At 40.2% G+C, this 27,446-nt stretch overlaps 2 protein-coding genes and 1 non-coding gene across 7 annotated transcripts in view; 1 reads left to right on the top strand and 2 right to left on the bottom strand.

Moving 5' to 3' along the window:
• Positions 1 to 16,999, bottom strand: part of MTHFD1 (methylenetetrahydrofolate dehydrogenase, cyclohydrolase and formyltetrahydrofolate synthetase 1) — a 58,721-nt gene extending 41,722 nt beyond the window's left edge. Inside the window, exons 1-2 of one of the 4 annotated variants that reach the window (XM_049706370.1) lie at positions 16,700 to 16,999; positions 4,952 to 5,036 (exon numbers count right to left, since the gene is read on the bottom strand). In XM_049706370.1, coding sequence (XP_049562327.1) covers positions 4,952 to 5,036; positions 16,700 to 16,740 — 126 coding nt within the window. In that variant the 5' untranslated portion in view covers positions 16,741 to 16,999. Of the gene's footprint in view, positions 1 to 4,951; positions 5,037 to 12,080; positions 12,240 to 16,699 lie in introns of those variants that run through there. The other 3 variants (XM_049706369.1, XM_004262119.4, XM_033423457.2) reach the window with 3 other exon arrangements.
• LOC117200285 (U6 spliceosomal RNA) lies at positions 7,311 to 7,417 on the bottom strand. The gene has a single exon (XR_004481757.1). It is a non-coding gene; the product is annotated as a U6 spliceosomal RNA (small nuclear RNA).
• A 112-nt stretch (positions 17,000 to 17,111) lies between the features above and the next one.
• LOC117200614 (restin homolog) overlaps positions 17,112 to 27,446 on the top strand; it is a 53,925-nt gene continuing 43,590 nt past the window's right edge. Inside the window, exons 1-3 of one of the 2 annotated variants that reach the window (XM_049706396.1) lie at positions 17,112 to 17,380; positions 19,118 to 19,239; positions 26,488 to 26,616. In XM_049706396.1, coding sequence (XP_049562353.1) covers positions 26,536 to 26,616 — 81 coding nt within the window. In that variant the 5' untranslated portion in view covers positions 17,112 to 17,380; positions 19,118 to 19,239; positions 26,488 to 26,535. The remainder of the gene's footprint in view (positions 17,381 to 19,117; positions 19,240 to 26,487; positions 26,617 to 27,446) is intronic. The other variant, XM_049706397.1, reaches the window with a different exon arrangement.

Raw genomic sequence — 27,446 nt, 5'->3', positions numbered from 1 at the left:
TTCACTTCACTATGGCTCACTCTTGAATTCTTTCCTATGCAAGGCCAAGGACCCTCACCTGGCGGCCTGTGTGAGGGACTCACCCGAGACCTGGGATATGACCATCCTCTTGTGCCCCATTTTTCCTACAACACTATCGTAGAACAAGTTAGGGATTTTTTTTTTTTTTTTTTACACCAGGAATCTACAAACTGTTTCTGTAAAGGGCCAGGCAGCACATATTTTAGGTTTTTCAGGCCACATACTCTGTCATACCTTCTTTTTTAACCATTTACAACCTGAGCAGTTTTGGACATGGGCCACAGTTTACCAATCCCTGTTTTACACCATAAAATATCTTGGGCATTGGTCTACTGATTAATTTTTCTTCTGCTCCAGGAGCCTTTTGTAAACATTCAGGCCAATTGAGTTTATTTTTTTTGTTTTGTCCATGTCTTTTGTGAGGACTGAATAATTTACTATCTATAAAGTGCTTTAGGGTTTCCCTGGTGGTGCAGTGGTTAAGAATCTGCCCGCCAATGCCCACAAGCCACAACTACTGAGCCTGTGCTCTGCAACAAGAGAAGCCACCGCAATCGCACACCGCCAAGGAAGAGTAGCCCCTGCTCGCTGCAACTAGAGAAAAGCCCATGCGCAGCAACGAAGACCCAACACAGCCAAAAATAAAATAAATAAATTTATAAAAAGCACTTTAAATAATACCTGGTTGGAAGCAAATGTTATTATATTATTAGTAACTATTTTATGGAAATACAGCCTCATTTGTATCTCTCTTTTTTTAAAAAATTTTTATTCATTTTTGGGCTGCGTTGGGTCTTCGTTGTGGTGCATGGGCTTCTCATTGTGGTGGCTTCTCTTGTTGCAGAGCATGGGCTCTAGGTGTGTGGGCTTCAATAGTTGTGGCTCGTGGGCTCCAGAGCACAGGCTCAGTAGTTGTGGCACACAGGCTTAGTTGCTCCGCAGCATGTGGGATCTTCCCAGTCCAGGGCTCAAACCCATGTTCCCTGCATTAGCAGGCGGATTCTTAACCACTGCGCCACCAGGGAAGTCCATCATTTGTATCTCTTGTGATGAAAAGCCAAGTCTTAATTTCCATTAAATATTTAACTATTTGTAAGTTATCAGTCCGCTGTTTTAAAAGAAATTCCAACTTGTAGGTATATATGCCTGGACCAGATCCTGAATATCCTTAATACAATGCTAATGAATTAGAAAAACGAATGGGAAAAGCAAATTGATTTTGGAGACAGATAGAGCTGGGTTCGTATCCAGACTCAGTACCTTCATGTCTGTGGCTTTGGGCAAGCTACCCAAGATCTCTGACCACCAGTTACTGTTACTGAACACAAGTTAGGGTGCTCCAGGCACAGTGAGGCCAAACAAACTGAAATGTCGGAGTTTGGAGCAAAGAAAGGTTTATTGCAGGGCCAAGCAAGGAGAATGGGTGGCTTGTACTCTAAAACCCCAAACTCCCTGATGGTTTTGAGGGAAATGCTTTTATAGGCAAAATTTGGGTTGAGGGCTACAGGTTATATGACTTTCTTTTGATTGGTTGATGGTGAGGTAACAGGGCTGTATTCCAGGAATCTTATGCTCAGCCTGTAGTTGCCATCCTCCACCTGGGGGTCTCAGTTCTGCAGAAGAACTCAAAGATATTGTTATGTATATTCCCTGAGGAGGAACTAGGACCCTGCCCCAAGGCTGTGCTACACCACTATTTCTAGACTGTTCCTCCCATGTTTCTGCATCCCCTCCCTTCCCTGATTAGCAACTGTTTGAATCTGTCCTATGGAACTCAGGGAAGGTCAAGGAGGCTGAATGAAGCCTATTTCCAACAAACAAGATATGGGGGACACAGGAAGGATTTGTACCAGGGAGGGTCCTGCTCGGTTTCATACAGCTCCCATCTTGCAGGGGTAGTATAAAAATCAGAACCACTAGTAATATATACAAATCATTTGAACTACAGCAGTCACTCTACATAAGCAGTACTGTTGTTCCCTCTGTAAAGGATGGGGAGAGTGGGTGTAGCTGGATGGATTGTGATCAGATTTGCATTTTGACAAGGGCTACATTTCCAGTTAAAAGGACTGAAAGCATCCAGATCAGAAGCCTGTAAGCAGCTGACCAGTGGCCCAGAGGGAGGGAGCAGTAGAAATCAAAAGAAGGGACGATATCCCAAGAGCTTATGAGAGGCATTACCAATAGTACCTTAGTCCCTAAGGGGATGTAGAGAGCAGGGAGATGCCCAAAAGAGACGGCTCAGGTTTCTAGTTTGAGTGTGTGGGAAAATGGTGGTGCCTGTCACCAGGATGGAAAAAAACAAGAGGTCTGAGGTGGCACAGATGTGATTACAACATAATCTGTGAGCCTTGCATCATAGAAAGATGTTGATTCTGGTGCTAAAGTACAAGATTAATATATTCTACCACTGTTTTATTGCAAGGACATAAAAGACAAGCTGCAGAACAGTGTTTATGTAACAAAAACACTTTGCAATCAATAAATTTAAAATAGGAGTTTGGAAGTCAATTTTTAAAAAGCAGGAAAAAAAACCCCTCGATATTGCTACAAAAAGGTTTACAGAAACAGATTTCTTGTCTACGACATTTACTCATCCTACAACAAACAATTCACAAGAATAAGCCAAGAAATAACTGGTCCCACAAAAGTACCAAGTGGACACCCACAACATATACCTTCGATTCTTAGTAATTTGCAAAAATGGAAAATCCACCACAGCACAGGACATACCAGGCAGAACAACAGGCTTTCTGTGCTTTTCTTCTCAACTAAGGCCTCTCGGATGATGAATAGCAATGGGGGAAAATATTTAAGTACTATTCACTCTGAAATTCTTGATGAACATGGAACAGAAACTTAGCAAGGGATTAAATGATATACATGGAGACATACATACAGAGAGAAATGTGAAGTGAGGAAGCAGGTGTTTCTGAAGGGAATTTCAAATGCAAGCTATCAGTTTCCTGTCATCCCAATCAACCCTTCAAACATTCATTTGTACATCTGGCCATATGACACATATTTATTAAATACCTCCTGCCTATTTATTGAAGGCCTCTTACTGGATGAATCTGGAGCTCTTGAAAGAAACCTCAGATAGGAAGTATTCTCCCATGTAGCTATGGGACTGGGGGAGCTCACTTAGGGAAAAAATAAGGTAGAAAAGAAGTCTGAGGGCTGAGCGTTGAGGTATTCGAGTGGTCTAGGTATCAGGAAGGTATCAGGAACAACAAGCAAAAAAGATTAGAGAAGGAGTGATGTCCTAGAAGCCAAGAGCCTAGAACCAGAAGAGATCCAGGTTTACAAGTTCCTGACCTACAGCTGATATCTGGGGTCAGATAAAACTGCGTAAGGCAATGGTTCCCAAAGTGCGGTTCACACACTTTTGCCAGAACCCCAACACCCTTTCAGAAGATTTGCGAGTGCCATAATACTATGATGTCATTTGCCTTTTTCACTGTATTGACATCTGTATTGAGGCTGCACAAGTTAGGCTGTGTAAGACTGCTGATGACTTAGCACTAAATCAAGACAATGGCACCAACCTGTACTAGTCACACAGTCTCAGTAAAAAAAAAAAGACACCAATTTCACTTAGAAGTGCTCTTGATGAAGCAGTAAAAATTATTTTTATTAAACATTGACCCTTGAGTACATGTCTTTTTAATATTCTGCATAAAGAATGGGGAAGCAATCACAAAGCACTTCTGCCACATACAGAAGTGGTTGTCACCAGGAAAGGCACTTGAGCTTTCTTGCCTTGCAAGCAGAGCTAGCAGATTTTTAAATGGAACACCATCTTTACTTAAAAGAACAACTGACAAATAATGATTATTTGGGCTTGAATATTTGGCAAATATTTTCTCAAAATTGGATAAAGTGAGCCTGCTACTTCAAGGAAAATAAGTAATAGTATTAATTACCAATGACAAAATTTGAGCTTTCAAGCAAAAATTGGTATTTACGTACTCCTGTGAGCTTGACAACTTCTCAACACTTAAAGACTTTTCTGATAAGTTTGTTGGTGATATTAATGATTATGATTTTTAAATATTGCATAATGAAACGTGTTAACATTTGGAAGACCTGCACAATTCAGTGAACCATTATTTCCCAAATGGGGAATGAAGGACATAACAAAACCAGACACAGGTAAATAGCCATTCAAACTGCAACATGAAACAAGATTTTGATTTAACAAAGTATGAAAGTTCACTGATAACAGTTTGAGTCCACACTGCAACTACCTTTTAAAAACTTTACTTACTGAGTCCTTATAGTATTAAAGAAAAATATCCACAACTATCTGGGAAGACTATTAAAAGAACTCTTCCTTTTACAACCATACATCTGTATAAGGTCAGATGTTCTCCATATATTTCAATCAAACCAGCATAGCAAGAGACTGAATATAGAAGTAGATGGGAATCCAGCTGTCTTCGATTAAGCCAGACAGTACAGGGTTTTGCAAAAATGTAAAACAATGCCCCTCTTCTCACTCAATTTTGTTTCTAAAAGTTACTTTGTCATAAAAATGTTACTTATGCTAACACACAGTGAGCTTACTCTTGGCATTTTAAAATATACAAATGTCTTTAAAACTCTTAGTTTTAATTTCTAAATAGTATATATCAATGGATAAATCCAAAACGAAAGTTTACGGGTGTAAAGCGGGCCTAAGACCAAAGGTCAAGAGATACTGGATTAGGGAAAGGTACCCACAGAGAACAGCAGAGGGCCAGGACAGGCCAACACATAGAAGTTGAGCTGAAGAGGAGGAGCCTGCAAAGAGAAACTGAAAAGGTCTGAGGTTTCACAGAAGCCAAAAAAAAAGAGGAAGCGCTTTGATGTGCCTGTTGTCTTAAATGCTATCAAGAGAGATTGAGAAAGGAAGAAAGATATTAGTAGAAATACACTATCACAATACCTGTAAAATTGCCAGACCTGGTGTGAAACCAGGTGCTTGCTCCTTCATCTGAATGACTTGGTTCTTCAGTCTCTCCCTTATTTGCCTAGAGAAACAGGAAAAAATTGGAGTTAACATTTAATGTTTCAAGCCACAAATAAGCAATGTGTATTACTGGACGTATTTCTCTTTTAAATTAAAAACACCTTAATTAACAGACATTATCTGATATAATATGTACCCTGTACCACCCATCAATTTTCCAGGCCTCAAGTAGACATGCAACTTTTCTAACTCTTATTGACACTGACTGGGCCATGGGGTATGGGCCAGTTTAAAACATACTAGTTGAATATATAAAATAGACAATCAACAAGGACCTACTGTATAATACAGGGAACTCTACTCAATATTCTGTAATAACCTAAATGGGAAAAGAATCTGAAGAATAGATACACGTATATGTATAACTGAATCACTCTGCTGTACACCTGAAACTGAAACATTGTAAATCAATTAACTCCAATATAATATTAAAAATAATTTAAAAAAATACTAGTTGATGCCATTCAAAATCATACAGTGAACAAATAAAAACTTGGACCAGCACTTCTGGAAGGCTGCTAATCCTCATCTTTTTCAGCCTTTCCACTCTTCAGGTGCTGTAGGAAAAACGCTTGCGGGAAAGAACTCAAGCTCACACCTTCTGCTCAACCTACCCTACCTAGTAAGATGATCACAGGGTATCCACATAAGCCTGAATGATAAATCAATGAATCCCACTCTGAATTCAATATGAATTTACAAATTATATCCTAATTCACAAAAGAATTTTCCTTACTCAAGGTTGAAAGTATAACCTCTTGTGAAACAAAGATACATCAACTTACTAACACACAACTCTCAACAATACAATAAGACATCAATTAATTATATTACATCTATAAGTAAACATTCAAAGTAGTCCAACCTTGTCCAGTTACGATACAGTTATTAACTTGAACAGGATCTGTCTCTCCTGAAGAACCAGTTTTGTCATTTATCTTTTTTCATCCTAACCACACCTGACAAACAAATATACCCGGACATTAGCAAGCATCTCTTCCCTCATCCTAATTTGGTTACTCCCTTCCCCAGTTCTCCACACTTGACAAATATCTGGCATAAAAAGGCACAGGAGTCACAAAAACAGATTATGTGTATTAGCCTAGTAAACGGTAAGAATGTTGAACGATACAAGAAGTCATATCGAAGACTTCAAAATCTTCTAAGCTAATAGACTTGTTTTTTCAAATCAGTATTCTATAAATTGTATCGTTCAAAAGAAGTATTAATGGACTGTTGGATTTCCTTTTACTGGGCTCTGACCTGAACAGAGGCCACAATTCTGCCCTGACACAAGATAACAGGAGATACTATAGCTGCCAAGTTTTCCCTAGGCTGCCACTGAAACTCCCCAGCAGTTCCAGCCACAGCTGTTTCTCCTGCATGATGATCAAAAGTGCTGCCCGGGGAGCTGCAGAAGGTCTGTCTCTCCCAGGGGCCAAGTTTCCAGACTCCACTCTCTCCTCTCCCCTTCCTTCCCCCAACCACTGTATGATCACAAAGTGCTAAGCAAAGGTTTCCACTGCTTCTCCTTAACCCTCTAGACCCAAACAAAACCCACGGTTTGGGGTGGGGGTGGGGGTAAAGAGCCCACCATTCCTGGCACAATGTGAGACAGTAAGGAGACAGAACAGTGAGAAGAACTGAACACGTCTGAGACTCTCAATAACCCTCTGAAGTACGTGAGGGAGAAAAAGCTTTCTTATCCCTGCTCATAGATGTAGACACAGGCTCTAAGCAGTCAGGTCGGGTGGCTTTCCCAGGGCCAATTTACAGAAAGAACAGCAAGTGCAAAGGCTCTGAGTGGGTAATTGAGGCCCAAGGGGAAGCAGTAATCAAATGAGGTATACAGTCATTTATTTGAAATGTGATGGGAAGCCATTAGAGGGTTTTCAACAGGGCTGACATGATTGGACTTACATTTTTTTTAAAATAGATCTTTATTGGAGTATAATTGCTTCACAATACTGTGTTAGTTTCTGTTGCGCAACAAAGCGAATCAGCCATATGCATACACATGTCCCCACATCCCCTCCCTCTTGAGCCTCCCTCCCACCCTCCCTATCCCACCCCTCTAGGTCATCGCAAAGCACCGAGCCGATCTCCCCGTGCTATGCTGCTGCTGCCCACCACCCATGTATTTCACATTTGGTACTGTATGTATGTCGATGCTACTCTCACTTCACCCCAGCTTCACCCTCCCACCCCATGTCCTCAAGTCCATTCTCTACGTCTACCTCTTTATTCCTGCCCTGCAACTAGGTTCATCAGCACCAAGAATATGGAACACTTCATGAATTTGCATGTCATCCTTGCACAGGGGCCATGCTAATCTTCTCTGTATCGTTCCAATTTTAGTATATGTGCTGCCAAAGTGAGCCCTGGACTTACATTGTTAAAGGATTATTCTGGCTGCTGAATTGGGAACAGACCCGAGAGGGAATGGTGAGAATCAGGGACAGCAGCAAGAAGTCACTGCAATTGCAAAATCCAGGCCAGAGGTGATGGTGGCTTGGATTAAGGTATCAGTGGTAAGCTGGCAAGAAGCAGATGTATTCTAGATATACTAAACATGAAACACAGAGGAAATGCCAGGGCTACAGATGACTCTCAGGTTTTGGGGTGTGTGAAATGGAGCTGGGAAGACGGACAACTACAAATACTTTAAGAACAGAGCAGACTTCATACTGATACAGTGAATTTATTTACCAAATCTTATGAGGATTGTAGAATAAGTAAGCATTTGAGACCCAAGGAAGGAATCTAGGGACAAATAAAAATAATACTTACACCCAGCAGGTAGCAAGCTACAGGAACTCAGTACTACAAGGTGGTATAGGTGGAAAATGTTGTTTCAGCCCAGTAGGTTAAGAGCAAAGAACAAAATGTTCTGTATTTTCTATGCTATAATTTAAATGGGTCTAAGTATGCATTTTTTTCCCCTAAAAAAGATTATAGCTTGAGATCAGTTATACTGACTCCCTTAAACTTTTTCTAAGAAGCAGGACTGTTTTAAAAGTTGCATTAGCAGGGATATTCTTCCAACTACAAAGATTTGTTTAAAAGCTAACACTTGGGCCTCTGAGACATGACCAGAATAGCAATGAGACATTTTTAAGTCTCATTTTAAGCCACAATCAGCAAGAACTAGACAGCCCAGAACACTAAAGCAACCAGTGGAAAATTTTCTGCCCTGGTGAGGAAAAAAGAAAAAAAATCAAGACAATTGTAATTACGTCTCTGTTAAGTCCCTTAAAATTTTTTTCCTGCCCGGTTTTCTTGGTTGGCCACTAACTGAAGCACCTTAAAACAAAAAGTGGAATAACAAAAGCCAAGTGTCAGGTGTGTCTGAAGTTGAAGAAACTACAGAAGAAGAACATGGAGAGAAAAATTAATACTCCCTCCCTCGTCTATGTTTATTTTAGGGTCATAGAGCTGTGATGAATTAAATGGTGGGAACCCCTTTAATTTTTATAGCTCATTTCCAGAAAGTATAAATGCTATAATGGAACAACTTTCGAATCACTGAAACCTCCTAAATAAACAGAAACTTCCTTGAATTGCAGATGCCTCCCATTTCTATCCTCGGCCCCATGAGTTATACCATCCTGGTAAAGATTCTGGGGGCAAAGTGAGGCAGAAGTGGGCATGTGGAGAAACACCCCTGATCCCTGAATAGAACTACACATGCCAGTCACACCATCTTCCATCAACATTCTCTAAAATCTAAGGGAAGACATATCTCAATCTTGATGTAGGAGAAATCAGTACAAGAGTGCCAATGAAGGTAGCAGGACCAAGTAGCAGTAAACCATTGAAGTCTCTCTGGTCCTGATGGACAGATACTAGGAAAATAGTCATAGCTAATTAAACATGAACAGACACAGATGCAGTTTTAACTAAGTTGCTACTGGTATCTAGTGGGTAGAGGCTAGGGCTACAATCACATATCCTACAATGCACGGGACAAAGAACAACAAAGAATTGTCCAGCCCAAATGTTAATAGTGCCCAAGGATGAGAAACCCTGCTACTGGCCAATAAAATGCAATGTTTGCGGTTATCTTTTCTAAGGTGCAAAAATCACAGTGGAAATCATTTATAGTTCAACCTGTCAAAATTTGTTTGAATCTCTATGGATAAGAGTTATTTGCGTGACTATCAGTTTTCTCCAAGTTGACTTCTCCCACATATAGTTGTCAAAGAGCCTAGTCAACAAAAGTCAAAGGTGTACATCCCTACAGAATCGCATCACCCTTGAAGAGTCCTAGTCAGAGCCTAGTATCTCTAACAGTCACCCAGATCTCTTGCCTCAAGTCTTGTACAATTATTCCTCCAAAAGTCCACTATGAATTCCAACTCATTCTGTTTGACATAATGGCCTATTTTCAAATTTTGGACATTTTATGATTGAGAAAAAAAAAGTATTGCTAAAATAAAATGTAACAAGGACATTTCAACAGAAGCTACAGGTAGGAAAAGGAGGCAGTAATGGGTATATAGCTACATGGCTAAGAAATCTACATGACGGGAAAAAAGTTGCCCAGTCAACAAACACTGAAATGTAGCACAGGCTTAGAGGAATTTGCAAGTGATCTTCAAAAGGTCCACAGAGGGGACTTCCCTGGTGGCGCAGTGGTTAAGAATCCGCCTGCCAATGCGGGGGACATGGGTTCGAGCCCTGGTCCGGGAAGATCCCACATGCCGCGGAGCAACTAAGCCCGTGTGCCACAACTACTGAGCCTGTGCTTTAGAGCCCGCGTGCCACAACTGCTGAGGTGCGCACGCCTAGAGCCTGTGCTCCCCAACAAGAGAAGCCACTGCAATGAGAGGCCAGCGCACGGCAACGAAGAGTAGCCCCCGCTCAATGCAACTAGAGAAAGCCCGCGCACAGCAACGAAGACCCAATGCAGCCAATAAATAAATTAATTAAAAAAAAAAAAAAGGTCCACAGAATAGGCCTTTAAGTAACTAATCAGAGAAAAATCAAGAACATTCATCTTCAACATGCAGGGCTATTCTAAACAAGGACAGACATTTCTCACCCTCCCCCACCCCCACAAGGAGACTGTTGTTACAAGATTTTACAATGCAGTACAACACAAATGTCTGATTTCATCTGCCTTATTTTCATTTTGTTCATTTGCTGTTTTATGTTTCATTACAACTGTTACACTGCTAAAAAATTCTTCAAATTTTCTGAAAAACTTAACATGTAGTTCCTTGTAAAAACAATTGAGGCCACCTAGTGTTCCAAGAAAGGCATGTATTTCAAATTCCTAGTTAGTTAAGTCAAATTAAAAGATTAGGGCTTCCCTGGTGGCGCAGTGGTTGGGAGTCCACCTGCCGATGCAGGGGACACGGGTTCGTGCCCCGGTCCGGGAGGATCCCACATGCCGCGGAGCGGCTGGGCCCATAAGCCATGGCCACTGAGCCAGCACATCCGGAGCCTGTGCTCCGCAGCGAGAGAGGCCACGACAGTGAGAGGCCCACATAACGCAAAAAAAAAAAGATTAAATTACGTCCTTGTTGAAGAACATATTTGCAAATGATGCAACCAACAAGAGCTTAATTTCCAAAATATATAAACAACTCACATAACTCAATAAGAAACAAGCAACCCAATCAAAAAAACGGTCAGAAGACCTAAACAGACATTTCTCCAAAGAAGACATACAGATGACCAACAGGCACATGAAAAGATGCTCAACATGACTAATTAGAGAAATGCAAATCAAACCTACAATGAGGTACCACCTCACACTAGTCAGAATAGTCATCATCAAAAAATCTACAAACAATAAGTGCTGGAGAGGGTGTGGAGAAAAGGGAACCCTCTTGCACTATTGGTGGGAATGTAAATTGGTGCAGCCACTATGGAAAACAGCATGGAGGTTCCTCAAAAAACTAAAAATAGAGTTGCCAAATGATCCAGCAATCCCACTCCTGGGCATATATCTGGACAAAACTATAATTCAAAAAGATACATGCACCCTTATGTTCATAGCAGCACTATTCACAATAGCAACACATCCAATAGCCTGGCTGGGTGGCCAGCAGAAGGTCCCACTCTCAGGAACTCTCACTTGCTCTCCTGCACAGGCTCCCAGAGTGAAGCCAGCTTTGACAGTCAAGGTTCCATGGACCTTCAGAAAGGCCCACACTTTGGAGCTCATTACAGGCAAATCGTTTTAAGCACAAAAAGGCCTTCAGGTACTTTGTCTACAGGACAAAATGAAAAGCTTATCAACTTCACTGTGGTGAGCAAACTCTTTTTACAGAAAATAGTTCTTCTAACCCTGTAGCTAAACATATAGTCATGGTTCCATTTTTATCTTTGAACAATAGGATACATTCTAATTTTAAGGCTCAAGATAATAAGCCAGCTGCCGCAGATAAAGCTTGGATAAACACAAACATCACTTGCTTATTCAGCAGGTACTCTCTAAGTACCAATTTATTACAACTTAACTATGTGCCAGAGACTGCTCTAAATGCTTTACAAGTCATGACTCATTCAATTTTAACAACCTTGTGAATTAGGTGGCCAACATATAGATGAGGAAGCTAAGGCACAAGTAGGTAAACTAAGTCACCCCCTGATTCTGGAGGAGGGAGCAGCACTGTGACTAGCTCTGGGGATACCACCCACAGGGAGCTGTGTTACAAACACACCAACCCGCTCTGCTCAACCCACAACTCAGAGCACCTTCTCTCAGTGGCCTGACAAGTGGCAAACCATCTGTCTCTTCAGTCTTTCTAAAAGACTTAATCAAGAAAAATGCCACCCATGGAGGGAGCAGGCTCAACTATAGCAAACAAACAGAAGGAAAGGTCAAACAAATCACACAACACTTAGCAGGCCCCACTCTGAAAAGCACACGTATATAAGAATTGTGGTTTCTGGTCTAAAAGCCAAATCAGGGCAGTTCTTCTGACACTATTTTCCACCCCTGCCTTTGTATAATCTCTTTAGGAGGTCCTCCCTTAAGCCAGGGTAGGCTCTCACCACCATCGGTGCTCTTTCCCTCAGCCCTTCTACTCACCTTCAGCTTCTCGGAGGCCATCACTGCTGACCCCAAAGCAGTCATTTAATAACTGGTGAGGTCAAAAGTCCATGGCACAGGCTGTGTTTTTGGTCAGGAACCCTCTTACATTGGCAGGCTCACGGCCCCGCCTCCTTCAAATCTTCGCCCAGAAGTTCCTTTCACAATGAGTATGAGCTTAATTCCCATATTCAAAATTATAACCCCCATGCCTCAGAAATCTGTCCCTCTTCCCTGCTCTGGTTTTCTCTTTGGCATTTCTCACTACCTTACATTCTGTTTGACCAATTTTACCATCTGTCTCTGCGTATCAGGACAAGAGACTCCACGAGGGTAGGGATGTGGGCTGTTTTGTTGACTGTTATAGTCTCGTGGCTTTGAAGAGTGCCCGGCATATAGGAGGCACACAGATATTTATTAAGTGAATAAATATCCAAAAACAGATATTTGTCCCTAACCCTCAGATCTCCCCCAATTTTCAAATCCAGGCTATAACCTTGGAACTCCCCTAAGGAAGAAATGGAAGTGTTCCTTCCAAAGGGACACAATTGGCAACTAGATCCAGGTTTCCCATAGGCAGAGAAGGAATCTGGAATGATGAATTTTGTCCAGTCCTGGCTACCAGAAAGATATAAAGGGAGAATAAATAAAAGTAGAGAAAAGTCAGGGATGGCCTTCTCAGCAGAATGGGAAGCACGGCGAGAGGAAGACTGCTATAAAGAAAAAAAAATTAGTTTATGAAATTCCTTTTAGCAAAAGTAGTAAGTGCCTGACAAAGTAAGAAGCACCATGTACTGGGTTAAGACCTTGGTTCTAATTGAGCCTCTGCCATTAACCAGCCAAGTAACCTTTGGCCAAATCACAACACTTTTCTTGCCTCAACTATTTCCTCAGCTTGCAGGATAGGACGGGCAGTGAACTAGATTTTAGAGAAATTCTGACTGTGGAATTCTTGACTTGCCCCATCCTTCCTCCCTCAAGGAAGAAATTTTACAATTCATATACTACATCAGACAAGAAACTGCCCAGGGAGCTTGAAGGCTTGCAAATTGGTCCCCAGAGAGGCCCAACAGTGGTGGCAAACAACGAAGCTGACCTGCAAATCTGGGGAATGAGGGACCCTTCCCTTTGACTCCAGGATCCCTGGCTGCAATGCAAGAAGTTCACTTACCTTTCCTCTCAAGAGTGTCCCTGGCCTAGTAAAAGAGGAAGGTAGGGACACCCTGCCCAGACCTTCTACCTGCAGCCCAACCTGCTCAAGCTCTAAGAACCACCTTCTTGTTCAGGATTCCCCCAGGGCCATGGCCAAGGGTCAGCTGCCTGCTGCAGCCTCAGCATGGGGAGCTGAGGGACTGCACTACTTCATCAACCAAGCAGGCCGTCTCCCGTTCCAGAGCTCCTCTTCTCTGAGGAATTGTGAGCTCTACCTGCTCCTGGAGTCAAGCTCTCCATGAAGGTCAAGGTGCCAAGCTGTGGCAGCATCTGAAAGAGCCATTTTATAAGCACATTAAAGAAAAATCTTCGGTAAGCACAAAATCCTTAGTCTTGGTGCTTGTTTATGAATTGTGTTAGTAGGAACTAGTATCAATTAGTTCAATTGATTGCTCAACCACAGGGCACTGTAAAAGGTTAGCTATGTTACTTCTGAGCCAACAAGGGAGAGGAACAGTACCTGGAACAGTCATTTCCAGAGAATGCTTTCAGTACCTGCCACCAAATCACTGCCCTATTCCTCCTCATTGATGAAACTTGGACTTAAGCATTAAGGCTTTAGGGACTTCCCTGGTGGCACAGTGGTTGAGACTCTGTGGCCCCAATGCAGGAGGCCTGGGTTCAATCCCTGGTCAGGGAACTAGATGCCACATGCATGCCGCAACTAAGTTCGCATGCCACAGCTGAGGAGCCCGTGTGCCGCAACTAAGACCCAGCGCAACCAAGTAAATAAAAAAATAATATTAAAAAAAAAAGAGTTAAGGCTTTAGATAAGTGGTTCTCAACCTTCAAGATGCATTAGAATCAAACAATGAGCTTTTAAAAGATTTTTAAAATATTGAGTCCAGTGGCTTATTGCTAGAAATTCCAATTAAATCAGTCTGTGTGGTACCAAGCATTGACGCTTCCTATGAATATAATTTAGTAAAACTACCTTGGAAAAGATTGGCAATTTCTACTTATATAAAACTGCTCATATATATGTCCTATTACTCTACAATTCTACTCTTAGGGATGTAACCAACAGAAAGGTATATATTATATGTTCCATGAAAAGACATATGAAAGAATGCTCATAGCACTATTCATAATCACCCAAAACTAGAAACCAAAATGTCCATGGATAAGCAAATAGTGTCATATTCACATAGAATACAAAACAGCCATGAGAGTAAATGAACTACAACTACCTGCAACATGAAATAATTTAAGAAACACAACATTGACTGAAAGAAGCCAGACACAGAAGACTTTATACTGTATGATGTCATTTATATAAAGTTCAAAACCAGGCAATACTAATCTGCAGTGTTGGAAGTCAGGATAGTGATTACCTTTGTTGGGGATGGTGATGGGATGGGAGTGAGAGAGGGGCTTCTGGAATGCCAACAATGTCATTTCTTACTGGGTGCTACTCAAGCTCAGTAATGAAAAACTCATTGAGCTCTACACTGACGACAGTTGCACTTTTCTGTATGTATTCATATGTAAATAAAAAGAAATATCAAAACCAAAAAGCTCCCAAGGTGATTTTAATCTGTAGCTAATGTTGAGAACCATTGAAATAGATCTCAAGGCCAGACTTCCCTGGTGGTCCAGTGGCTAAGACTCCACGTTCCCAATGCAGGGGACCTGGGTTCGATCCCTGGTCAGGCAACTAGATCCCACATGCTGCAACTAAAGATCCTGCATGCCGCAACGAAGACCCCGCAGGTGGCAATGAAGATCCTGGCGCAGCCAAATAAATAAATAAATATTTTTTTAAAAGAAACGGAATGAATCTAAGAAACTATCACTGTCAAAGAGATAATGAATCAATCATCTCTGTATACATTAACTAATTACTAATCTTTAACAGCTAACTTGTACTGAACACTTATTATGTACCAGGAACAATTCTAAATGCTCTTCAGTTAGGAACTCATTTAATTCTCCTAACAATTCAATGGCCTAGATATTATCTTTATTTTACATTTGAGAAAATTTTGGCACAGAGGATAGCTAATTTGCTTAATGCCACAAAACTAGTAAGGAGTGAAAGAAGGTTTCTAGGTGTTTTGGATATAGACACAAATAAGACAATGCATGTATTTGCCCTTATGGAGCTTACAAGTATATTTAACTTGCTCCCCACTCAACCAAAACATATCCAGTAAGCACCTATTCTCAGTAGCCTGCCAAGAAGCAAACCTAAACTATCTCTTCACAACCAGTCTTTCTAAAAAGAAGATTTTACCAAGAAAAGCCACTGATTAAGTGACTGGGTTTGAAATATAAGCAAACAAAAAACGAAGGTCAAGCACAAACAATGCAGTTTAGCAAACCACATGCAGAAAAGCACTCAGATGTACGTATTGTGATTTCTAATGTAAACGTTTGGGGTTCCTCCTCACCAATGTGAAAGATTCACCACCATCTAATTTACATCTCACCTTCTTTGTCCACCATCTCTATCTTCCAGGAAACTCAAGGTGGGTTTCACTGCCAATGACTCTATAATTCACTCAAAAACCTCTGCTCACAAAATTAGGGCTTCATGGGGCAATTATTGTTGCCAGCTACAGTTGTTACCAAATAACTGGTGAGGTCCAAGGTCCCAAGAGCAACCTCCAGGTGGATCACACAAAATATATCCTTTCCCCTTCTACTTTCATCTTTCCCCACCAGTCACCTCCCAGACAAAAAACAGCCAGGTGTTACTCCCAGGGAATTAAGTCTGGCAATCATATACACTAGCGAAGCATTCAGACTTCCCATAGGGTAGAAATGGCAGAGGTCAAAAGGAATAGAAAATACTGTCAGGACTCAAGAGCCAAACTAGAAAGTAAATCTAGTAAATCTAGGACACAGGAGATAGCTGTTAGAGGGGCATGAAATTGACGGAAAAAGAAAACGTTTAGTGGGTTCCACTTAGCAAATGATGACTCTGGTGCAGTGGGTAAAGCTATGGTCTGGAAGGAGACTCTCTGCCACTAATCAGCCTTGTAACCTTGTTACCTCACTAATCTCAGTCTCCTCACCTCCAAATTACAGGGCAAGGGAATTAACTGGATTTCTGAGTTCTGACTGGGATGCTGCAGACAACCCAAACTACTCTCTCGTCTGGCAGCTGCACTTCTGGGAGCACAGTCGTCGGGGTGAGTAAGAGGACTTGTCCCAGAAGCATAGGAGCCAGCGGGCACAGCCACCAGGCCCCTTTCTTTGGTTGTAGGGAACCGGCCTTCAGGTGTGAAGGGCTCAGGACAATGTCCCCCCTCTCCACCCGGCTGGCCAGACTCTTAGGCTCCAAGTCTCCCTCCCGCAAAAAAAAAAAAAAAAAAAAAAAAAAAGGGTCCTTAGGGACCTGCACACCCTGCTCACAGCCCTTGCCGGCAGCCCAACACGCCCTAACAACGACAGGTCCTTACGCAGAGATGACCTTCCCGTTCAGGATTTCCGCCGGCGCCATGACCTCTATATAAGTCCGCTGCCCACAATGGACACCGACAAAATCGAAGCTCGACTCGCTCCACTGCGGCGCGGGATTGCCCAACACACGCGCTTAGCGACTGCCCAGGCCGACCCTGCTACTGCGCGTGCGCCCCCGGTCATGGATGCGCGCGTGCGCAGTCCGGACGGACGTAGGCCCCTTAGACAGCGAAAAGCTGAAGAGTAGAGGGTCTGAAATGCCACGGGAAGATGAGGGAACTCTGTGGAAGACTGGATGGAGGAAATAATTGGCTGGTGGAAGGACCCTTGCGAGAATGCGCCATCGTGTGGGCAGGGAAGCAGCTGAAGAGGGAATCACCCCCGATTCCAGCCTTTAGGTGGCGGGGCAGTGGGCGGAGCCAAGGGGCGGTCTCGCGGGAGACCAGTTTGGCGGGCGCCGGAGGCCTGCATGGGCTGAGGGGGCGGGGCTTCTACTGGAGTGTTGTGCTCCGGCTCCCGCGTGGGGAGCTTAGGTGGGCCCCGGGCTGGCCGGCAGGGGGTACGCCTGCGGAGTGTGGGGCAGCGTCCGGCGTTCTCGCTCCCAGGCTCCGTCAGACTGGTGTCGAAACTGAATCGGACAGTCTGGGTGGCGCCTCTGACTGCTTTAAAAATCTCCTCAGGTGAAGCTGATACTCCGCCATGGTTGAAACCCAGCCCGCTGTTTCAGGCCAGTGGAGCTGGAGCGCCGCGTGGCTCCCTCAGGGTGTGGATAACCCCAAGTTGGCCAGTACGGGGAGGTCGTCAGCTTTGCGAGTCTAGATTTTGCCAGATTCCCCCACGCAGATCTGGGGTTGGAGAAAGGACGCGGGCCTTACATAAACTGGATGCCTAGTGACTGACAGGGGCAGGCACCCCTCCCTCTTGGAAGGCTGCCGGGGTGTTTGCTAGGACAGGGCCTGCAAGTTTCTGATTGGTTCCAGGACCGACACACAGATACTAAAATCCTCAAATGCTGAAGTCCGTTATAAACAATGGCGTAGTTTTTACATATAACCTAAGCACATACTCCCATGCATACTCCTGAGATTACTCTAGATAAGTAATCTCTAGATGACTGATGCAGGGTAAATGCTATATAAATAGGTGCTGGTATGCTGCAAATTCAAGTTTTGCTTTTTGGAACTTTCTGGAACTTTTTTTAACTTTTATTTATTTATTTTTTTATCTTTTTGCGGTACGCGGGCCTCTCACTGTTGTGGCCTCTCCCGTTGCGGAGCAACAGGCTCTGGACGCGCAGGCTCAGCGGCCATGGCTCACGAGCACAGCCGCTCAGCGGCATGTGGGATCTTCTCGGACCAGGGCACGAACCCGTGTCCCCTGCATCGGCAGGCGGACTCTCAACCACTGCGCCACCAGGGAAGCCCCTGGAACTTTTTTTAAAAAAATAATTTTTGACCCAGGATTGGGTGAATCTGAGGATGTGGAACCCAAAAATACTGAGGGCCAACTGTATAATAACTTTAAAATGTTAAGGACTTCTGAATACATACCGTAACATTATGTTATACCTGGACAACTGAAATTAAGACGAAAACTGAATCAGATGTTCCTGGAAAATTACAGGTAGTGAAACTTTTGTGATTGTAATATTAAATAGATATTGACTACAGCTTCTTGTTTGCTGAGGAAGATGACATAAACCCCGATTTACAGATGGAGAAATAGACTTTGAAGGATAACTTAGTCAAAGATACGTAGCTGTGCCTAAAATTAGGACCAAAACTGGATGTTTCAAATATGTTGCCTTTGCAACTTAAAGGCCTGGTTTTCAACTATAATATCTCTATGTGACCTGTACAGTTCATTCATTCATTCATTGAGCAGATAGTTATTGAGTAGCTACTGTGTCAACAACACAAGACACTGCTCTAGGTGCTAGACATACCACGGTGAACCAATAAAGTTGCCCCCCCCACATCAGCTAATGATCAATTAAAGAAATATGTACTCTAATTTTAGATATTGAGACCTAGCATTTTTTAAAAATAGGCAAGCTAAGAGGATAGGGAATGGTGGTGGGAGGCAGGAGAGTGCTGTTTTAGAAATGTGCTAAGAGAGGCTTCTCTGGGGAATCTGACTTGAGCAGAAACCTCAATAAAGAGAGGAAGGTAGGGTGTAAGAAAAAAAAAAGCAAGGGATTGGTTTGAGCAACTGGTAGATGGAGTTGCCATTACAGAGATGAAATAAGTTTTTAGATGTTTTTAGATGCCTCTTAGACATCCAGATGTCTTAGTGATATTCATATAAACGAGAGATACGATAGTTAAATCCATGAGATTGGATGAGCGCCCAGGAAGAGAATGAGTGTAGGTAGAGAGAGGACCTAGGACTGATTCCTATGACACTTCAATGTTTAGAATTCAAAGAGATGAGGAGGAACCAGGAAGGAAGATTGAAGAGTCCAGCGTGTTATGAGAAAAAACTCCAAGAGCATGCAGCCTTAGACGACAAGTGAAGAAGAGTTTCACAGGAGTAAGAGGTAACTAATTCTGCCAAGTATATTGCACATTGGTCTAATAAGATAAAGACTGAGAACCGATCATTTCACAGAGAATAGAAAGATAAAATATTTTTATTCAAATCCTGTTAATGGTAATTGCTTGAAAAACTGTGTATCCTTTCTGCAGAAGTTCCATTTTTACAAAAATTTTGAGGGTTATTTGATAACATCTATCAAAATTTTAATGTGTGCTTTCTTTGATCTTGTAATTCCACTTTTACGAATTCATCCTATAGTAATAATTACACGTATATACAAACATATATGTATAAAAGTGTTCCTCACAGCATCAACTTACATAGTAAAAAACAATAAAATCTCCATCAGGATGGATGAAGTTGTTAAAGGAACAATGGATATGGGCTTCCCTGGTGGCGCGGTGGTTGAGAGTCTGCCTGCCGATGCAGGGGACACAGGTTCGTGCCCCGGTCTGGGAAGATCCCACATGCCGCGGAGCAGCTGGGCCCGTGAGCCATGGCCGCTGAGCCTGCGCGTCCGGAGCCTGTGCTCCGCAACGGGAGAGGCCACAACAGTGAGAGGCCTGCGTACCACCAAAAAAAAAAAATGAACAATGGATATATACTATAGATGCACTGTAAGGCAACTTTCACAAATTGTTAAATGATCAAGGCAGGTTATCCAGTAAAATGTATAATATGATTTATGTTAATATATTCAAACCAGGCCTTCTTTGATTACATTATCAAAAACTGCCCCCTCACTTACCTCCTTGTTACTATACATTAGCTTATTTTACTCACAGCACTGAACACTATCTAAAATGATTTTATCTATTTATATACTTGTTTACTATCTTTTTCTTTTTCCACCAGAATTTCAGCTTTATAAGAAATTTCCTGTCTTGTTCATAGTTATGTTTCTGCTGCTTGGGGATGTAATTTTTAAAATCTAGTTTTAGAGGGAAAAAAAACGGATATTTCTTATTTTCCTTGTTTAGTTATTAAACTATTACTCTCATTCCTATTAATACTAATTTTATCCCTGCCTCATTTTTATCATATGTAAATAAAGATAGGGGGACAGTCGTTCTTAACCCTAAAGTCACACTAGAATTACCTGTGTAGATTTTTAAAAATATTTGTGCTTAGGCTCTCCACTGCAGACCAATTAAGTCAGAACTTGGGGTAGTGTCAGAGTATCAGTATTGTCTTTTTCCCTTTTTTTTTTTTTTGGCTGCGTTGGGTCTTCATTGCTGCACGCAGGCTTTCTCTAGTTGTGGCAAGCGGGGGCTACTCTTCGTTGCAGTGAGTGTGCTTCTCATTGCGGTGGCTTCTCTCATTGTGGAGCACGTGCTCTAGGCATGTGGGCTTCAGTAGTTGCGGCATGTGGGCTTAGTAGTTGTGGCTCACGGACTCTAGAGCGCAGGCTCAGTAGTTGTGGTGCACGAGCTTAGTTGCTCCACTGCATGTGGGATCTTCCCGGACCAGGGATCGAACCCGTGTCCCCTGCATTGGCAGGCGTATTCTCAACCACTGCACCACCAGGGAAGCCCAGTATCAGTATTTTTTGAAGTTATCTTTGAGATTCTAATGGGTGGGCAGGGTTGAGAACCACTAGATTAGATGATATTTGAAGTGTAATTCCAGTGATTCTGGTATCAAGAATACATAATAGGGACATAATTTCTAAGAATTAGAATACCAGTTTTTCAGACAAATCATCTTATGCTTTAGGAATTGTAGATAGAATCATCATTTTTCTCCTCCTTTCAAAATACTTCTTTCTTGATAAGCTGTAGGTATTGAAGTACAAAAATTTGACCTATTCCAAGAATTTCACAAAAGAAAGCTCCAAAATATAAGTTTTACCTTTGCTGGAATGTTTACTTTCAGTGGGATCACCTTCCTAAGAGTTGTTAAGTTCGCTCATGCTTGATGAAGCCAATTTATGTTTTCACTTCATTAATTAGGGAAATAAAGAACCACAGGCCTTACTTTATCACTTTAGGAGGTCTCTGCCCCTCCCTGGACCTCTGTGATGCGTTCACCTAGCAACAGCTCCTTTGATGTGCAAACGTTCTTTTGGTAAATAGTGCAGGGCAGCCACTCATACTGGACAATTCAGGTTTCTTCTAGAATTGACCTTGGATTTGAAATTTTCTCTTGTGCCTGATATGGTAAAAATTTATGGTTTTTACTTTCCACTAAATGAAGCGTAGCATACTGTATCTTTCTAATGTGAGTATTGATGAATCTTATGACTGTGTAAAAAATAAAGTTATGTACAAACCTAAATTCACAGAGTAATTGTGTCATATTGCTGTATTTTATTTTTTACTTCAGACTCCTATTATATTTTTATTGTATTTCTATAAGGTAAGTTTGGGAGAACAGTACTATCACCTATATAAGTTAACTTTGTATATAAGGGTGGTTTTTTTGAAAGAACTGTTGGGTTCTTTAGTTGTTCAATCTGTAGTTTTTGTTCCTCGTATGGAATGATAGAGATAAACCAGAAATAGATTCTGCTCTTAATGTACCTTTAATTTAGTAGGAGACATAAGATTTTTTACATAATACAATATATATATTTTTAATAAATTTATTTAGTTTTGGCTGCGTTGGTACTTCGTTGCTGGGCACGGGCTTTCTCTAGTTGCAGTGAGTGGGGGCTACTCTTCGCTGCAGTGTGCAGGCTTCTCATTGCGGTGGCCTCTCCTGTTGCGGAGCACGGGCTCTAGGCACACGGGCTCCAGCAGCTGTGGCGCGCGGGCTCAGTAGTTGTGGTGCACGGGCTTAGTTGCTCCGCAGCATGCAGGATCCTCCTGGACCAGGGCTTGAATCTGTGTCCCCTGCATTGGCAGGCGGACTCTCAACCACTGTGCCACCAGGGAAGTCCCCATGATACAATATTGAATGAGATAACAATCAAAGGAAAAGTATAGATCATATACTATAAGAGTCAGGAGGAGAGAGAGATTACCCTCACCTTGTGTGAACCAAGAAAGGAGGTGGTACTTGAGATACTGCAGGATCAGTTCATGCTTCTGGGGATATATTTTGGCCCACATAGTAGCTTTTTTCTTAGAGGCAATATGAGTGAAACTAATAAGTTGTTTTTAATAGAGCATAAGATTCATAAAATGGTAAGGAAATAAAAATAAAAGCAGAGGATAGGATTCTTAAGAAAACCTTTGTCTCCAGTATGATTCTTGTGCCAGGACTGAGGAGCAGTTCATTCTCCGTTTTCAATTCACCAAAATTTTAGTTGTTCTTTTAAGTCTCTTCTCTGGTTCTTAGAAAAGGAATTGATATAGTAATGATTTTAAGTATCAAATAATTAAAATGGGGACGAGACTAAAGTTTCATTAAAGATAATTGTTCTTTAATAAGTGTCTTCAGTATCAATAAATCTAAATCCACTGGGGTGGTGAGAGATGAGGGTGTTAGGGCAGCTGCTATTACAAGTCTATGTGAAAGTACTACTGGACCATCCTGTACCTTTTTTTTTTTTTTTTTTTTTTTTTTTTTTTGCGGTACGCGGTCCTCTCACTGTTGTGGCCTCTCGCGTTGCGGAGCACAGGCTCCGGACGCACAGGCTCAGCGGCCATGGCTCACGGGCCTAACCGCTCTGCGACATGTGGGATCTTCCCAGACCGGGGCACGCACCCATGTCCCCTGCATCGGCAGGCAGACTGTCAACCACTGCGCCACCAAGGTAGCCCTTATTTCCTTTTAAGAGATAACTTCTGAACTAAGTGTATAGCCTTTATGTCCATGTTTTTAGATATATGTGAATGCTTCTTATGTTGTTTTGGGGATTTAAAAAATTACATAAATGATATTCTACTAGACATAACTTTCTACCTTGCTATTTGCACTCAATCATGTTTTTGAGAGTAGTTCTTTTTGATTCACATAAATTTAGTCTGGGCATGTTAACTGCTGCATAGAATTCCATTACAAATTATAGTAATATATCAGTTTTTATACATTTTAGTTTTTTTCTTATATAAACAAGTTACAGTGAGTATTCTTGTACAGCATGTCTCCTTGTTCATATCTTCTAAACTATGAAATAAGAAAAGTTTTCAAGCTGTATTTGAAAGAACTTGACTACAAAATTAATTGCTGGTTGAATATTTCTTACTTTTATAAATTAAAAACCTAATTGAACATAGTATTATTTTTTTCTTTTTATTATTGGTGTTTGAAATCTTAGTGATATTGTGGTGTACTAAAAATAAGACATTTAGCACATTTTAATCAATTTGCCCTTTTGTTTTAGATCTCAGATACACAGTCAAGTTAATCATGCTTAGTTCATGGTACAGTATCATCTTTCTGTGCAAGACTCCTCTCACTTTATTTTTTCTCCATCTCCGTTTCTATCTCATCTCAGTTTAATATGTTTGACATATGTCTTTGGATATATATGCATCTTAAAAAATATGTAGTTTTGTTTTGTGAATGGATTTTTTTAAAACATAGAATAAAAAAATAGAATAAAAGAATATAGAAAAAATAGAATAAAAAATAGAAAAGAACTGTAAAATGTATACACACAGATTAGGTAATAAAACAAATACCTATGAACCTATCATCTAGTTTCATAAAACACTGCCAGTACCTTAGAACCTTCCTGTGTGCCCCTTACTAACTGAATCCCTTTACTCCCACCTAAACTTAAAAATAGTGGATACTTGAGTTTTGTGTCTATCATTCCCTTGCTTCTCTTCCTAGTCTTATCACTCATATATGTATCCCTAATAAATATTAATTTTATCTGTTTTAAAAGTTTGTTTAACGGAATTATACTGCTTTTGTGTTTTTGTCACTTCTTTTACTTCATGAGATTTGTGTTGATCTATGTACAATTATTCAATAATTATTCTATTGTACAAATATACCATAAGTTACTTATCCATTAAACTCTTATTTAACATGTGGGTTGTTTTCAGTTTTTTGCTTTTTTGAATAACATTGTTAATCTTTGCTTTTAACTGGAAAGTTTAGTCCATTTGCATTTATTGATATTACTGGTTATTTGGGTGTATTTCTATCATCATATGTGTAATCTATTTGTCCCATTATTTTTGTTTCCTCTTCCCTCCTTCTTTCATACCAAAAACTGATTGTTTTTGTTTTGTTGTGTTGCATTTATTTCTTTTTTCTCATTCTATTTTTTCCTTTTCTACTAGTTTATAAGTTATATGCTGTATGACTATTGTTTAACTAGTTATATTAGTTGTTTTAACATATATACTTAGCAAAGTTAACTGAAATCTGTATGATTACTCTTGAGAAATATGAATATTTTATAGTGCTTTAAACTGTTTTTCTCCTCTCAGTGTATATGCTTTTTTTTGTCCTGCATTGGTTCTATTCCTTATTTTCAATCCCATAAATCACACTTTTTAAATTAATTAACGCTTATGTAAATATACCCACATAATATTTACTGTTTGTTCTTTTTTTTTAACTAGTCTTTCTTGTATCTCAGACTTTGTGAGTTCATTTTCTTTCTATGTGAAATGCATCCTTTAGAATTCTCTTAAGTGAGGACCTATTGGTGGTAAATTCAATTTTTGTTTGTTTAAAATATCTTTATTTTACTCTTAATCTTAAAACATAATTAAGTATAAAATTCTGGTTGGCAGTTACCTTATATCCTTGATTTGAAGAAATACTACTATTTTATCCACTATTTTGAAATTCAAAAGTATGTTTTCAGCTAACCTATCCATATATGAATTAGCATCAACTTTAAGCTGCAGCCCAGTTGCAGAGATGTGAAAATTTGTGCATCTTAGACTCAATAAAAGATGATATATTTTTCTTAGTACATTACAGATATCATTTTGCTGTTTCTCAGCCTCTGTTACTATTGAGAAGTCACTCACCAGTCTAACTGCTATTTCTTTGTAATTATCTGTCCTTTCTATTATCTGCTTTTTAGATCTTTCTTTATGTTCTACAGTTTCATTATGAGTGTGGAGGTAAAGAAATTTTTTTTAGTCACTTTTCTTGGTATTTGCTAGACCACTTAGATTGGAATCTTTCAACAATTCTGTAAAATTATCAAAACATTATTTCTTCACATAGTGTCTCTTCCCCCTTCTCTAGAATGTAGCCTTCTTGGACTCCAAATAGACGTATAATAGGCCTTCTCATTTCAATCTCTCTGCCTTTAAACTCTCTTTCACCATTTATTTTTTTTCCTATATGCTTGATAATTTCCTTCATATTTGAGTTCACTCATTCCTCAGCTATGTCTAAGTTGCTTTTTAATGTGTCCATTCAGTTTTCAAATTAAAACGATTACACTTTTTATTTCTAAGAGTCTTATTTGGTTGTTTTTCCAACATGTTTTCCAATATGTTAATTCTTTGTGGTCTCTTGTGACTTAATCACATTTTCAAAAGTTCTCTATTTTTTTAAACATTTAAACATAGTTATTTTGTATTCTCTTATGCAGGCCTATGTTCCTAGTATCTTGGTAAGCATAAAATTCTAAAACCTGATAACTTTAGAAAAATGTATTTTGTTCCTTTAATACATTAAGCACCATGTGATATATTTATACTTTTTAGAGATTTAGATTAACACATTTTTCTTGGCTTCATTTGAATCATATAAACTTTGTTCTTAACCAGTTATGCTAATTAAAATTTAGAACATTATACACTCTTTTGACAATAGGAGGAGATATTGCAATACAGGTAAATCTCCCTAATTTTTACCCTCAGTAAGGTGTGAAAGAAACACAAAATTGATGTTGATTTACTGAAATCAGATTTTTTTAAAAAATCAATTTGTATAATTATAGAAGCATAGGAATTGATTTATAATCAAAAATAAAACAAATACTGGTAAATCTTTCATCAGTGACCTTATAATAGTTCAAGTTTCTGTAAAGGTTTTACTAGATGTGAATTAAAATTTCCCCAGACATTTTATATGTGTTTTCTTGATTCCTACACTCTCAGAAATTATGTTTATTAGATGTGCTGCATTTACTTATCACTGGTGTTGTAAATTGTCAGGTAAGAATTTTTAGAAAAATGTAAAGTTGCCTTTTAGGTTAACATGTTACTTGCTGCTTTCTTGAGACCTATTTCATTTGTTAGGATAGCACCTCAAAATCAATATTTTAAAGTTGTATTTTATTTAGAGTTACTTACTTGAGTTTGTGTGGGCTAAAACATTGCGGTTTTTGATCTATAGTTACATGTTTAATTAATTAATTTGAAATTTCTTTTTGTAGGCTTGTTTTGATACACCTCTTGAAGTGGTTCCCACCAGGAACCCAATCATGTGCAACAAAAGGGCAGCTGACCCAGTCCATCCTGACCTTGCTGGTTTGTTGGTGAAATACAAGAATCTTTTAGCTGAGGTATACGGATTACCTGAAAATAAAACACCATGGGAAATTATATCCTCTGTAGGGAGAGAAACATTCTGATAAAAAGCTCAAAGTATTATCTGAACTCAGTTTTGCTGTTTTCTCAATATTGAAGCCTCTTATCACCGAGGAGCACTAATGTAGACCCAAATCTGTCTTTTGCCAGAGAAGTCCCTTTGAAGATGGTATAATATGTAGTGCCGCTTTTGAGTTACTGCTGAATGCTGTAGTATTAGAACATTGCTTAGGAACTGCCATGCTCAAAATGTATATAATAATAATAGTTACATGTATTAAGCATTTTTCAATGGAAAGGGTGAGTTCCCACTTTCCGATATAGCACCAAATGGCAAATACCCACTGCTCTTATTAAATACTTAATGAAACATCTGAGTAATATCAACAGATGAAAAAGAAACCACATTTGTAGGAAATGCCTTGACACCCTGTGATGAACTAGAGAGTGCCTATAGGAATTCTTTAGTTGAACTCAAGCACCCTTAAACATTTGTTGCAAGAGATAGGTAACCAAGTTTGGAATCCCAAAGGCCATTGTCATTGTTAAAGGTAACATGATGTGGCTGCTTATGTCTGTATTGCCTCTATGGTTACCTTTAAGTAAAATGTTCTAAATGCTTTTATTGGGACATTGACCACCCTTTTGAATAAGTAGTTATCTATGGTGTCTGTATTGGTTTGCTTGGGCTGCCATAATAAAGTGCCATGGACTGGGTGGCTTAAATAACAGAAATTTATTTTTTCACAGTTCTGGAGGCTAGAAGTCCAACATAAGGTGTCAGCAGGGCTAGTTTCTTCTTTTT

This window comes from Orcinus orca, chromosome 2 (genome assembly GCF_937001465.1).
Source record: "Orcinus orca chromosome 2, mOrcOrc1.1, whole genome shotgun sequence".
NCBI classification, from domain to species: domain Eukaryota; kingdom Metazoa; phylum Chordata; class Mammalia; order Artiodactyla; family Delphinidae; genus Orcinus; species Orcinus orca.
The sequence above is the reverse complement of the archived record's forward strand: the minus strand, read 5'-3'. Positions and strand labels throughout refer to the sequence as shown.